The 14790-nt window shown below is 41.1% G+C and overlaps 1 protein-coding gene across 4 annotated transcripts in view; it reads left to right on the plus strand.

Moving 5' to 3' along the window:
- tln2b (talin 2b) overlaps positions 1 to 14790 on the plus strand; it is a 206737-nt gene that overhangs the window by 117207 nt on the left and 74740 nt on the right. For all 4 annotated transcript variants that reach the window (XM_057837617.1, XM_057837619.1, XM_057837620.1 and 1 more), the window contains exons 14-21: positions 2237 to 2350; positions 2742 to 2850; positions 4434 to 4642; positions 5881 to 5979; positions 6316 to 6483; positions 6733 to 7027; positions 13612 to 13778; positions 14426 to 14554. In XM_057837617.1, the coding sequence (XP_057693600.1) occupies positions 2237 to 2350; positions 2742 to 2850; positions 4434 to 4642; positions 5881 to 5979; positions 6316 to 6483; positions 6733 to 7027; positions 13612 to 13778; positions 14426 to 14554 (1290 nt within the window). The remainder of the gene's footprint in view (positions 1 to 2236; positions 2351 to 2741; positions 2851 to 4433; positions 4643 to 5880; positions 5980 to 6315; positions 6484 to 6732; positions 7028 to 13611; positions 13779 to 14425; positions 14555 to 14790) is intronic.

A 14790-nucleotide genomic window follows, 5' to 3' on the forward strand; every position in this document is an offset into this window, starting at 1 on the left:
TAGTGTGTGTGTGTGTGTGTGTGTGTTACCATTTTCTATTGCCTCATAATGTATGTAGAATATAGAATATTGTAGTCATGTACGAAGAGCATTTTAATAGAAAATATTCAAAAGGTTCTCGCTACGTGTTCGTTTCCATGGTAACCGCTCATAGGTCTTCCTGTTTTGGTCTCGAGTCACACGCGCTAAGTGTTTTGGCACTGACGTGTGCTAGTGCACATTCAAGCAGAGTGCAGCCACATGTTGAGATCTGTGAGGGAATGTTGATCTGTTTGTGTCCATGAATGAACGTGGAGGGTTCCGGCGATAGTTTAGAGCCGGTACATGCGCGGCCGTTTCGTAGCTTTGCTGTAGCAACAGTGGGTCGTTGTCGCTCCCGTTCGTCTAGTGAAGTCGCAGACCATTTTTTTACATCAGATTCGTGTTGCATATTTATGCCGTGAGAAGTGATCGTTTAGCATCTTTGGGATGTGTTGCAAGTCCGATTGAGTGTAAAGTGCTTAGTTGCCGCCACCGCACGCATCCGCGCCCGCCCAGACCTTTGTGTTTATTCCACTGTGCAATTCATTTGTGTGTTGTTGATGACTGCATTGTTTTATATTGGCTCTGATATGCTGTTTACCCTAACCGGAAATTCAGAATTTTTGACAGTAGGCTTAATCTTTGAGTTCGCAGTGTTTAATTCAGGGGTGTCCAAACTTTTTGCAAAGGGGGCCAGATTTGGTGTGGTAAAAATGCGGGGGGGCGACCTTGGCTGTCGTCCTTACGTAGAACAATATATTTAAGCAAATTTTAGCAAGCCATTCTTTGTGTCACATTTGCTTTATTTTTTTTTTTTTTTAATAATAATTTCAACAATCTCGCAACTAGCCTTTGTGGCGTTCTCTTTCGACTCTCTGGCCCTTGCGAAATACTGAAATTAAACTAGCTTCAAGTTGCTTCAATTTCTCGCTGCGTATCTTCCCTGTAATCTTGTCGTACATGTCAGCGTGTTTTGTTTGGTAATATCGCCTCACATTGAACTCTTTAAAAACAGTGACTGTATCTTTGCAAATGAGGCAGACGCAGTTGTTGTGTTTTTTAGTGAAGATATAGTCCAATTTCCACCTATCCTTGAAGTGTTGGACGTCGCAATCAACTTTCTTTTTTTTTGTTGATTGTCGCCATTTTAGAGAGTTGGAAGTAAAGGGTCACAAAGGGTAATGTTGCTTAGAGTGCTGCTGCCTTTTAGTGGGTAAATGAGGAACAGCATTTAGTGTGTAAGCTACTTCATAAGCTGGTAGCAGTACTACTAACCAATTTACAAGTCTGTATGGTAGCCAGACATCACTTATTTTATGACAGAGTCTGGGGGCCGGATGAAATTTGACCACGGGCCGCATTTGGCCTGTGGGCCGGACTTTGGACATGTCTGGTATAATTAGTCGGTGGACTTGATTTCAAAAAATTCCATGCAGTTTGTCAGTTATTTGTTAGTTTCAGGGCTCCGGAGTGGCTAAGCTAGCACGGGTCAATGGTGGTTGAAATCAACTCCATCGACTAATTAAACCTCCGCTAATTTAAAGATCAAGCCTTATGAGAAAAATTCTGATCTTCCCCTTTAAATTCAATTATCGCAAAGTCAATTACATGCGATTACATTTTTTCTGTTGTCATTCTAATGTTAAGGCGGCAAAGGGAGAAAAAGTAACTGATATAAATTGCTTTTAAAGTACCTTAGTTACTTTGATAATAAAGTAATCAGTAAAGTAACTAGATTACTTTTTTGAGGCGTAATCAGTAATTAAATTACTTGTCAAGTAATATGTGACAACACTGCTCAAGTGTGACGTAGGGCCAAAGTTTGTCGCAGTCGGTGACGTTTCCACATGTTTGCGCCACAAACGCAAAATTCGGAAATCTTCACTCTGCCCACAGTTTTCAAGAACCGTCGTTTAAATGTGCGTGTGCATGTTGATGATAGGCCAAACCGTACGAAACGTTCTTCTTTTTGCCAGATACGCTGCTATGTATAGACATGGCCTTAAATGCACAGCCAGTATCAGGTTGCAGGTGGCGGTAATTAAGAGTGATTGGCAGATGAGTGTGCTGGATTATTACCTCATTACTGGAGCAGGGAGCAAACTCATGACATAATGTGTTTCAATGATCTATGCTCACAATATCTTGATATGCAACATCAGCACAGCTTTTGATGTGAAAAAAGTGAAAAAAAAAACTTTTTTATTGTTGCCAGAATCTGGCCCAGCAGGCTCTGATGGGGACAATCAACAGCAGTATGAATGCTGTGCAGCAGGCCCAGGCTGACCTGGGACATGTCGATAATCTGCCTCCTCTTGGCCATGACCTGGTGTGTCCTGTCCTTACGCTCTCACACAAAGAACACCCACCTGTAGAACGTAATGAGATTCCATACAAGAGCTATATCAAAAATTCGGTCTTTTTGAAAATCATAATGACCAGTTTTGTAAAAAGCAGAATTGTTGTTACCGCAATTGTATGAAATGTTTTGTATGTGTGTCCATTGAGCACATTTCCTATGAAAAATGTTTGGCTATTATTTCGCCAATAGCACATCATGTTCTCAACTCACTCTGCTCTACTTTTTTTTTTTTTTTTGCTCTTAATGCGTTCTGGTATTAACTACAAATGTTGAATGGCTTCGGTACCAATCCAGCATTCATACGGGATCAGGGTCTCCCGCTGTGTCTAAGCTCTCTTTCTTTTCCTTCCACTGAAAGGCATCCAGGGTTTGGGTTCAGAATAAAGTGGATGAATCCAAACATGAAATTCACTCTCAGGTTGATGCCATCACTGCTGGAACCGCATCTGTGGTCAATCTCACAGCAGGTAAAATTCCGGAAAAACACACAAGATTCACCATTAGGTTGAGCCGATTGCAAGACATATTTTTCCCTTGCTCAAACTCTCATCTTTTTTTAATAATTGCACATTACATAAGTAATAAGAACTGACATAGGCCATGGGATACATTACAGGTTAATTATTATAACAGCCCCGCTGATTGTTCCTGATGTGACTCAGTGTAGGTACATGGTATCATTACTGTCGAATTTGCAGCTGTTGTTGAGCAACTGCGTTGTTCCAAAAGATTGTTTTGAATAGTGCATGTGTTGCATCAACAAAAAAGTAAGTTTTCCCAACATCAAGTTTGGGCTTCTAGGAATATGTAGCTATTCCCTTAAAATAGACCTGAATTATATTGTACAATTAATCAGTACCTTAAATTTTTTGGTAGCCTAAAAGATTTTTTTTTTTTTTTTTTTTTTTTACATATAAATTTGTTTTGGGTTTTTTAGCTACCGTAATTTTCAGACTATAAGCCGCTACTTTTTCCCTTCATTTTGAATCCTTTGGCTTCTAGTCCAGTGTGTCATATATATTGATTTATTTGGGTTAATAGGTAACACTTTAGTTTTTTTTTTTTTTCTTCTTATGACAGCGTCATCATAGTTATGATTGTCTAATGACAGTCTTATGGCGCCACTGTCAAATAAGGTGTTACCAAATACTATAACTAGCAATTAATGAAACAACTGGAACAGTAACCGAAAAAATAATTAGCACAGAACATGAATTTTAATTGTTATGTACATCTGTAACGCTGCAGTGCATGGTAGGAGGCATGTTGGACAACAACAGTGTTGACAGCAGGTGGCAGCAGAGGTTGACTGTCTTCCCCAAGGGAGCAGTGATGGCCAAATGAATCTTCTTGAAGCAATCGTGTTGGTTCATTTGATCTTATGACAGTCATATGATGTTGCTGTCAAATAAAGTGTTACCGGTTAATTTCTTTTAGTGTACATATCCCATGATACAGTGAGGACAGCTGCGGCTTACTGTATAGTCCAGTGCAGCCTATCTCTGAACAAATGTCGTTTTCAGGTCAAATTTGTCTGGTGGCGGCTTATAGTCAGGTGCGCCTTTTAGTGCAAAAATTACTGTACATACAGAGTCAAATGTTGAGTGTCAAAAAGACTTGGTCAAAAGGTAAATGGTGTACTTTTTTGGTAAAGCAAAAATAATAAATAATCTAGTTAATTTTACTTAAACATTCAATAGCGATCAATGAGAATTTTAGGTGTCTTCTTATGCACGCATCATATCTTGTTGCATGATCAATTGGTGGTCAGTGCATGTCTTTGCTTCTCATGTTGCTTGGATCCAATCCAGTCAAGTTCTTGCCAACCTTTTTTCTAGGTTTTAATCGTGAATCACCATCTGTTTGGTGACACTTTTTCCAGGATACAAATCTATTTCTCCCTCAATTTACTTATCTCAATCAAAATTTTGCTGACTGCTCCAAATGTACTGTAACTCTATTAAGTGGCACTGTTTCACATCATAAGGCATCGTGAGACTGTATATTATTGTAGCATTGAACCACAGCGGCTGTGCTCTTCCCTCCACAGGTGAACCCACAGAAACTGACTACACAGCAGTTGGCTGTGCCATCACCACTATCTCGTCCAACCTGACTGAAATGTCCAAGGGTGTCAAGTTGCTCGCTGCATTAATGGACGATGAAGTGGGCAGTGGGCACAAGCTCATGGGTGCTGCCAGAATGCTGGCAGGAGCAGTGTCAGATCTACTGAAATCTGTTGAGCCTGCAGCCACTGAGGTAAGGCACCTTTTTTTATCATTGTAACTTGGTAGTAATTAAATATAGTCTCGATGTTAGAGGGTAAAAGCTAAGAAAATGTACAAAGACTGAGAACTATGCTGTACTCAACTGTAGAGATACGTCAAATTAGCTCTCATGGCGGTTTTAGAGCGCCTCATAGTCAGCAATGAGTGCACACATAGCAGAAGGTGGAAGAACTAGAAAAGGCCAGAAAATCCAACGTAAATTTCCTAGGGATTTTTATTTTCTTGTTACATCAAGACAAGCAGTGTTTTCACAGATTACTTGAAAAGTAATTTAATTACTGATTACGCCGAGAAAAAAAAAATCTAGTTACTTTAGCGATTACTTTATTATCAAAGCAACTAAGTTACTTTAAAAGTAATTTATCGGTTACTTTTTACCAATTTTTCTCCCTTTGCTGCCTCAACATAAGAATTAAAACAGAAAAATATCATCGCATGTAATTGACTTTCGGATAAATGAATTTAAAGGGGAAAATCTGACTTTTTCAAATCAGGCTCAATCTTCGAGTTAGCGGAGGTTTGATTAGTCAATGGGGTTGATTTCAACCACCATTGACTCGCACTAGCTTAGCCACTCCGGAGCCCTGTAACTTACAAATAACTGACAAACTGCATGAAATTTGTTGAAATCAACCCCACGGACTAATTAAACCCTGCTGACTCGAAGATTAAGCCTAATGTCAAATATTCTGAATTTCTTTCAGGTGGTTGCACTCAGCTCGAATGTGCAGCCGTGCTGGCACATGCCTTTCTCAGTACTAAATCACCTAGCGCATGTGACTCGAGACCAAAACAGGAAGTAACTATTAGCAGTTACCATGGAAACAAACACATAGCGGGAACCCTTCTCACATTTTCTGACTACAATATTCTTCATTCTACATACTGTATATTATGAGGCAATAACAAAATACTATCGCACAGACACTAAAGAAACTAACTTCAATCAAATTATCGGTTTGGAAAAAAGAATGAGTTAGATTACTCGTTATTGAAAGATAGTAATCAGATTACAGTAACGCGTTACTTACACGTTAGTGACAACACTGAAGACAAAGCATAATTCTTTTCACCTATCAAGACTAATCGACCTGGTGAAGTCTTTTCTGTGTGGTTTTAAACCTGAAATTGTGCTTGAAGCCTATTAAAGCAATATTGAGTGCAGGCCAAGTTAGAGTACTGATTGGAATGATATCATACTCTCTTCAGTCCAGGCAGACTGTGCTAACTGCAGCAGGAAGTATCGGACAAGCCAGCGGGGACCTGCTTCGTCACATGGGAGAGGGCGAGACTGATGAGAAGTTCCAGGTGGGACCCCACCCACTCCTTGTTCCAAACAGGAAAACATACATATGTCAATGCACAGTTATGTAATTGGCCCATGCTTTATTATTAGAAGATTGCCTCATGTAGATTTGTGTCATAGAGAATTTTAAGCTTTCGACCAGTCATTTAAAAACACATTATTGTTCACTTGGTTTTCTTTGTTTAGCATTGACTATACAGAGTAGATGTGAAATAATGGATTATCTTTTGGATCATTGGAGTGATCAGCACCACATTAAGTTAGAAAATATGGTTTAGTAATACAGAAAAACTCGTTAAATCGTACTCTCCTCTAAGGACACGGTTGTTGCATTGCAGGACACCCTTATGAACCTGGCCAAGGCAGTGGCCAATGCAGCTGCTATGTTGGTTCTGAAGGCCAAGAATGTGGCCCAGGTGGCCGAGGACACCATATTGCAGAACCGCGTGATTGCGGCTGCCACTCAGTGTGCCCTGTCCACCTCACAGCTGGTAGCCTGCACCAAGGTAATGATGTGAAAGTTGTTTGGCTGCACAGCCAAGTAGGTAGAGGACATCATCCAATTGCAGAAATAAACATGCATTATAGTCAGGTCTTTTACAAAGTAAAAATACTGTGAATGTGCATACGCATTTTGCTGATAAAAATGTCCAGGTACATAAAATATATTTTAAAATAATAATAACTACCGTGGTGTTTAATCAAAAATTTTTTAAATAATATAAAACATTTTGGATTCTTCTGAATTGTTGCAGGTGGTGAGTCCGACGATTAGCTCCCCTGTGTGTCAGGAGCAGCTTGTGGAGGCTGGGAAGCTGGTGGACCGCTCTGTGGAGACGTGTGTCAGAGCTTGCCGCTCAGCCAGCGACAATGGCGAGCTTCTTAAGCAGGTCGGAGCAGCGGCTGGCGTGGTGAGCCAAGCCCTGGGCGACCTCCTGCAACACGTCCGCCACTACGCCAGCTGCGGCGAGCCCATTGGACGCTACGATCAGGCCACAGACACCATCATGAATGTCACTGAGAACATTTTCACTTCCATGGGTGATGCTGGTGGGTATTCAAAAGTGAGGCTGCAGCAGGATGTAGGGTAATTTGTATGAATTAGGATCAAGGCCAAGGTATAAAAAAGGTGTTATAGGTTCAACCCATAAAAATACTAATTTCCTTGCCAACAATTTTCAGGGTTACTGTAAGTACAAAACTTTTAATTAAAAAAAAAATCACTCACTTGCTCAGAATAGGGCTTGCTGTTAACCTTCAAGAAGAAAGATTTTTTTTCCAAATATTCCATTCCCACAACAAATCAACAGTGATTTATGTCCAAGAGGCAATCTATATTCTCCAAGGCTATACATGCATGCTATAAAACATCTCAATGTCTAGTTTCTCAAAGGATTCGAGTGAGTGATTTCCAACTGGTGGTGGGTGTTTCGGAAACACAGCTTTTTATAGCATAGATGTGGTGCAGGGAGATTCTGCATGCAATCTCCGACCACAACATTAGCATCACACGTGCAATTGAATAGGATCAACATAGATCTGTGCTCCCACTGTCAAAGAGAGGTATTCATTTATACATACTGGAGTGTAATAAGCCTATTGCTGCGGTTAGCAGTGCAGTAAAACTAGGCCTGTCGCGATAAGAAATTTTACTGTGCGATAATTTACAGTGCCTTGCAAAAGTATTCGGCCCCCTTGAACCTTGCAACCTTTCGCCACATTTCAGGCTTCAAACATAAAGATATAAAATTTTGATTTTTTTGTCAAGAATCAACAACAAGTGGGACACAATCGTGAAGTGGAACAAACTTTATTGGATAATTTAAACTTTTTTAACAAATAAAAAACTGAAAAGTGGGGCGTGCAATATTATTCGGCCCCCTTGCATTAATACTTTGTAGCGCCACCTTTTGCTCCAATTACAGCTGCAAGTCGCTTGGGGTATGTTTCTATCAGTTTTGCACATCGAGAGACTGACATTCTTGCCCATTCTTCCTTGCAAAACAGCTCGAGCTCAGTGAGGTTGGATGGAGAGTGTTTGTGAACAGCAGTCTTCAGCTCTTTCCACAGATTCTCGATTGGATTCAGGTCTGGACTTTGACTTGGCCATTCTAACACCTGGATACGTTTATTTTTGAACCATTCCATTGTAGATTTGGCTTTATGTTTTGGATCATTGTCCTGTTGGAAGATAAATCTCCGTCCCGGTCTCAGGTCTTGTGCAGATACCAACAGGTTTTCTTCCAGAATGTTCCTGTATTTGGCTGCATCCATCTTCCCGTCAATTTTAACCATCTTCCCTGTCCCTGCTGAAGAAAAGCAGGCCCAAACCATGATGCTGCCACCACCATGTTTGACAGTGGGGATGGTGTGTTTAGTGTGATGAGCTGTGTTGCTTTTACGCCAAACATATCGTTTTGCATTGTGGCCAAAAAGTTCAATTTTGGTTTCATCTGACCAGAGCATCTTCTTCCACATGTTTGGTGTGTCTCCCAGGTGGCTTGTGGCAAACTTTAAACGAGACTTTTTATGGATATCTTTGAGAAATGGCTTTCTTCTTGCCACTCTTCCATAAAGGCCAGATTTGTGCAGTGTACGACTGATTGTTGTCCTATGGACAGACTCTCCCACCTCAGCTGTAGATCTCTGCAGTTCATCCAGAGTGGTCATGGGCCTCTTGGCTGCATCTCTGATCAGTTTTCTCCTTGTTTGAGAAGAAAGTTTGGAAGGACGGCCGGGTCTTGGTAGATTTGCAGTGGTCTGATGATCCTTCCATTTCAATATGATGGCTTGCACAGTGCTCCTTGAGATGTTTAAAGCTTGGGAAATCTTTTTGTATCCAAATCCGGCTTTAAACTTCTCCACAACAGTATCTCGGACCTGCCTGGTGTGTTCCTTTGCTTTCATAATGCTCTCTCCACTTTAAACAGAACCCTGAGACTATCACAGAGCAGGTGCATTTATACGGAGACTTGATTACACACACGTGGATTCTATTTATCATCATCGTTCATTTAGGACAACATTGGATCATTCAGAGATCCTCACTGAACTTCTGGAGTGAGTTTGCTGCACTGAAAGTAAAGGGGCCGAATAATATTGCACGCCCCACTTTTCAGTTTTTTATTTGTTAAAAAAGTTTAAATTATCCAATAAATGTTGTTCCACTTCACGATTGTGTCCCACTTGTTGTTGATTCTTGACAAAAAAATTAAATTTCATATCTTTATGTTTGAAGCCTGAAATGTGGCGAAAGGTTGCAAGATTCAAGGGGGCCGAATACTTTTGCAAGGCACTGTATCTCATAAATTATTGCGATACGCAATATTATTGTGCCCCCCCCCCCCCCAATTTTTTTTAAAACCAATTTACAATGACACAGTGAGGATACAGTATATATTAATAAGTACACCCATTTAAACGCAATAAATGTTTATTCTTAAATTCTTAAATTCAAAAATACTTAAGAAATCACAACTAAAAAGAATTGACCATGCCTCTTCCAAGAAAAAGACAACAATATTAATACCGCACAGAATAAATAAAATGTCTTTTTCAAGAAAAAAATAAAATTGCACTCAATAACAAGCATTTAGGCAAATGAAAACTTTTCCCCCTCATAGCTTCTGCTATGGCGTTCCATGTGTAATATTCTGATTGGATGTTTTCCGAGGCACCCTGAAGCGCACGCAACAATGATGTTGTTTTGTTCATGTGACGCGGCAGTGAGAGAGAGACAGGGCCCAAATACATTGCACGGATCTTCGTTCCGGGTCCGGCACGGCTCTGTGTTGACTGCACAGTACGTCAAAAACAGGCAAAACATATCGGCTGCCCACGGCTGCAGTCCGCCAGCTCCGTCCTGTTGTAATGTGGCATTCAAAGCAACGACAAACACACAGTCTGTACTCATCAGAGAAGCAGAGAGAATGTGAGGTGGACTTGATTTGATTGAAAATTTTTTCCCCGATTTTTTTTTTTTTTTTTTTTGCTTTTACCATGAGTTTGCGACACTTTTTAATTACTGTTTACAATTACACGACTTGCATAAAAAAACTCCCCGTCCATCCTCATAGCTTCTGCTATGGCATTCCATGTTTATTATTCTGATTGGAAGTTTTCCGAGGCACCCTGAAGTGCACACTGTAGTGATGTTGTTTTGTTCATGTGATGCGGGAGTGAGATAGAGACAAACAGTCTACCAAGAGCCACAGGTTGAGAAAGTGTTGGCGCCGTGTGTTAATAAAAACAAAGTTGTCAGCACGTCGTGTGTTTGATATCATTGCCAGAAAAACACACATAAAAGGACATCTTGCAGCTTCCTTTTTAATGCTGTCCTTATAGTAATGATCTGCTGCATCGTAAATCACTTTGTGACATTCCACCTCCATTATGAAACCTTCTTCGTCCATGTTCACTGGTGTTTAATTAGACACTGGGCTGTTGACTCCAGGCCTGAGTCCGCCTATTTTTACGGATGCGTACCCGGCAAAAACAGAAAATAGCCAAAACCATCCGGCGGGCTCCGGCGCGGCGGATGGTTTTGGCCAGATGGTCCGCACGGAGATGGTCCGCAGTCAATCCGGACCAGTGACCAGTGTTGTTAATCTTACTGAAAAAAAGTAATTAATTATAGTTACAAATTACTTCTCCCAAAAAGTAATTGCGTTAGTAACTCAATTACCTGAATGTAAGAGTAATTAGTTACTTGGCAAAGTAATTGGTGATAATTACTTTTTTTTTTTTTCCTAAAAAAAAAACAAAAAAAAACATGGCCACACTATGTGAAGTTTTTTGTGAAGGTTTTTGGTACAATTGGCCCGAGCCCAATTCTTTACCCTAATTTACCCTTTACCCTGAATCAACTGTTAAAAGTTGTTAAAATTGCTCCCATTATTGCATTAGTTCCCCTCTCTCTACTTTCGACATATGAAAGTTTTAAAACTGTTTCATCATTTAAAGATAGATTCAAGTGAAGATTTTGCCGATTTAGAAGTATTTTAGATAAAAAGTTACTTAGGTTCGCTAGGAAGGTTCTCTACAACAGAGCCGTCCTAAAAAGTCTACTGCTTTAAGATGGCGGCTGTCTACTAACACATTTAGTGCCATGTCTGTCATTTTGCATCTAGTTATATCTTTATACAGTACATGTGATATCTACCATGTCTACCATATCTACCATAACATGCGGGCGTAGTTTGTAGGCTATCGGCTACAACATGTATTATTGGAGCTACCTAGCATCGCGTTTGCTCGGCGTCACAACTTTCTTGCCTCCTCCCTACTCCTGCTCTGCTCTGCTCTGTCGTCTCGGTGAGGCCGTCTCCCTCAGACTTTTCGACCAATATAGTAACGCATAGTAACACATGCCTTTCCGTCCTCAGTAACGGTAACGGCGTTGCCAAGATGAGAAAAGTAATTAATTAGATTACCCACTATTGAAAAAAATAACGCCGTTAGTAACGCCGTAATATTGTAACGCCGTTATTAACAACACTGCCAGAGACACAGCCGGTATATGTTAAACAATAGGATATAATGGGAACGGATTGTCTCCGATGCTATTTTTTTGCCGGACCTGGACCGAACCCGGAACAAAGATGCATTTTGCGTAGTTGGCAAAAAGGAAGCCGAACTTTTAACAGCAATTCTGCCGCACGCGCGCGCACATGCACAGGAGGCAATAAATCGCAGCGTGAAAATTACCGCCTTCATTTTTATATACCATGCGATAGATGGAATTATTGCATATTGCGACAGGCTTATGTAAAACAACACTGTATCAGGGTGCTTTCACACTAACACTGTTTGGTCCATTTTTAACGGAACAGAGTTCTTTTTCTCAAATAGTCCGCTTCGTTTTGTGAATGCGCATCCGAACTGTAGCTGGTCCACTCAAAAAATCGTAGGTCTTCTCTCGTGAATGTAACCAGAGCAGGGTGCGCTTTTGCTACCTTATGTGCAGCGTTAGATCATGGAGCTGTGATGCTCCAAGCTGTGACGTTACACACAGAGCATCCTTGGAAGCGGAGGACGTACAGCGCGCGTGGTATTCAAAATTAACAATGGCAAGATGACAGACGAGCCATGGCCAAATGTTGTTGTGCTGCGCTAAGCAGTTGCATTTCATACACAGAATGGGGTTCTAACATGGCGGATGTGTTTTGCATGCTGTTGCTGAACGTACCCTGTGAGGGTGACAGAAGCCGAGACAGGCGGAGCATCTCGTGGTAGCTGTTCGTGAGTCTCAGTGTCCTGGAAGTGACGACAATTTGACTGTCCAAAAACTCAAGAAAATGAGAGCGATAGCATACCTGTGTGACTTGGGGTACCACGCGGTTCCTTTCATGGTTTAATTTTCCCCGATGTATTACTTATTTAATCCAGTTCACTCGAGTTCGGAGGAAGCAACCCCGCCGCTTGCCAAGCGACTATGCTATACTACATTAGTTTTTTTTTCTTTCCGAACTTAAATGCATACAAACTTCTGCTTTACAAAACAGTCAGTTGACCAAGAGGTGACAAATACAGATGCATGGTTATATTATCATTACAAAATAAAAGACCGTAATAAAAAAAAAACCTAAGAAAGAATTAAAGAATCCAGAAGAGTATTTGTGAACAAAGAAAGTCCTTCCCCAAATGGTTCCAATACAAAATTGTCAAAAACAAGTTCGAAATGAACTACAACTATTCGGCTCGCTCCCTAAACATCTCATCAGCCCAGATACATTAAAAGCACAACCAAAGTGCATGCCCTCTACTGGCTAACTCGTAACCTACAGGCAACAATAAGTCTGCAAATAATTTTTGATTGATGATCCCTGAAACGGGGTGGCACGGTGGCTGAGTGGTTTGCACGTCTGCCTCACAGTTCTGAGATCAAGGGTTCAATCCCAGGCTCCGGCCTTCCCATTTGCATGTTCTCCCCGTGCCTGTGTGGGTTTCCTCCGGCAACTCCGGCTTCCTCCCAGATCCCAAAAACATGAATGGTAGGCTGACTGAACACAGTTGTTATGAGTGTGTGCATGAATGGTTGTATGTCTCATTGTGCCCTGCGACTGGTTGCCAGCCAGTCTCAGGGTCAGGGTGTACCCTGCCTTCTGCTTCTTGTAACTTCTGCCCGTAGTTAGCTGGGATAGGCTCCAGCACCTCTGCGACCCTCGTGAGGAAAAGCGGCATGGAAAATGATTGAATGAATGAATGATACCTGAGACAAACAAAAATTGAAACTCAGGCTCTGAGGATCGCTGCGTATGCATCACTAGAATACAACTAAATTTCATTGTTATCCTTCCACGAATAATGAAGTATTAGTTTTAAGTCTGCGATTATATATAAATGTCTTAAAATACGGCGCTGAGAATTGACATGTATACGTGCCTATAATATATCTACCAAATGTCTTACTGATTTGTCCAAGTATAATGGAGGAGTAGCAATTTTAGTTCGTGTCCTCTCCAAGAAGAAGACTACAACAAGACCAAAACAAGCGGATTTTTGAGACCTCCCTCCGGGCAGTCAAAAAGTGTCTTGGTGTGCTGTCGAATTTGTTCATTTTTGGCTTATTCACTTGCAGTGAATCAAACAATGGCTGTGCACGACTGCAAGTTTTTCATTTCTTGTTTTAATAGGTGAGATGGTGCGTCAGGCCCGGGTCTTAGCCCAAGCCACTTCCGACTTGGTCAATGCCATGCGATCAGATGCAGAGGCAGAAGTTGATGTTGACAACTCCAAGAAGCTATTAGCTGCCGCTAAACTCCTGGCTGATGCCACTGCTAGAATGGTGGAGGCGGCTAAGGTACAAATGTTTGTATTACTTACGAATGTATTTAATGTATTAATTGATGATTTAATAAAAGTCATGTTTCTATTTATCTGCTTTCATTTAGAAAGTGCTCCCTAATCAAAGTAGAGCATCCATTATCAGCTTATGCTATTGAAAAACAATAATGCATCCATATTTCCTTTGCTTCTCTAATGATGTTATGCCTACTGATGCCATATTGAGTGCAGTGTTAAAATGATCCAAACCTAGTTGCTGTACTGCCTTCATTAATTTACTGCTTATTTCTGGCATAGCTGCACACATTTGGCCTCCCATTATGTTTTCACATCCCATTTAAAAGAGTGCAGAATCTGTGGCTCTTCATAAGCTCCCACCCCAGTTGAGCAGGATATTATCAGTGAGACACCCTGGCAGGTGAAATCCTGCTTACGGGTCATTTTTAATCAACACATTAATTTCCACCTCCCTGCTGCTATCATTGAGGACAGGGTACCTGGCAATGGCCATCATCAAAAATCAGATCTGTTTGAATACAGTAGCATCCATTGGTCCTGAATGATAAACATGTTTACCTTTTATTGACTAGATCTGATTCAGGCTGTCATATTATGAGCCAAGGCTTCATTTTAAATTGTGTGTGTGTGTTTATGCACCCTCAGGGGGCGGCTGCTTACCCAGAGAATGAAGACCAGCAGCAGAGGCTCAGAGAGGCAGCTGAGGGTTTGCGTGTTGCTACTAATGCCGCCGCTCAGAATGCAATAAAGAAAAAGCTGGTCAGCAGGCTGGAGGTGAGTCAAAAGTGTCAGCATGTTTGCATCTTTGGATTGTTTGCCTGTCACTATAAACATTAGAGGCTGAAGTAAACGGAAATTCAAATATCGCAACATTACATTTACAGCTGACTTTCCTTCCCAGCGAAAATAGAAATCTCATTTGTGGTGTGAATGATGTACGCAGTTGCAAAGACTTGTGTTTAGCCTACGGCAGCCGTTTACCCTAATGAATAAAGCCACTCTACTCCAAC

Source organism: Corythoichthys intestinalis, chromosome 5 (genome assembly GCF_030265065.1).
Source record: "Corythoichthys intestinalis isolate RoL2023-P3 chromosome 5, ASM3026506v1, whole genome shotgun sequence".
In the NCBI taxonomy this organism is placed as follows: Eukaryota; Metazoa; Chordata; class Actinopteri; order Syngnathiformes; family Syngnathidae; genus Corythoichthys; species Corythoichthys intestinalis.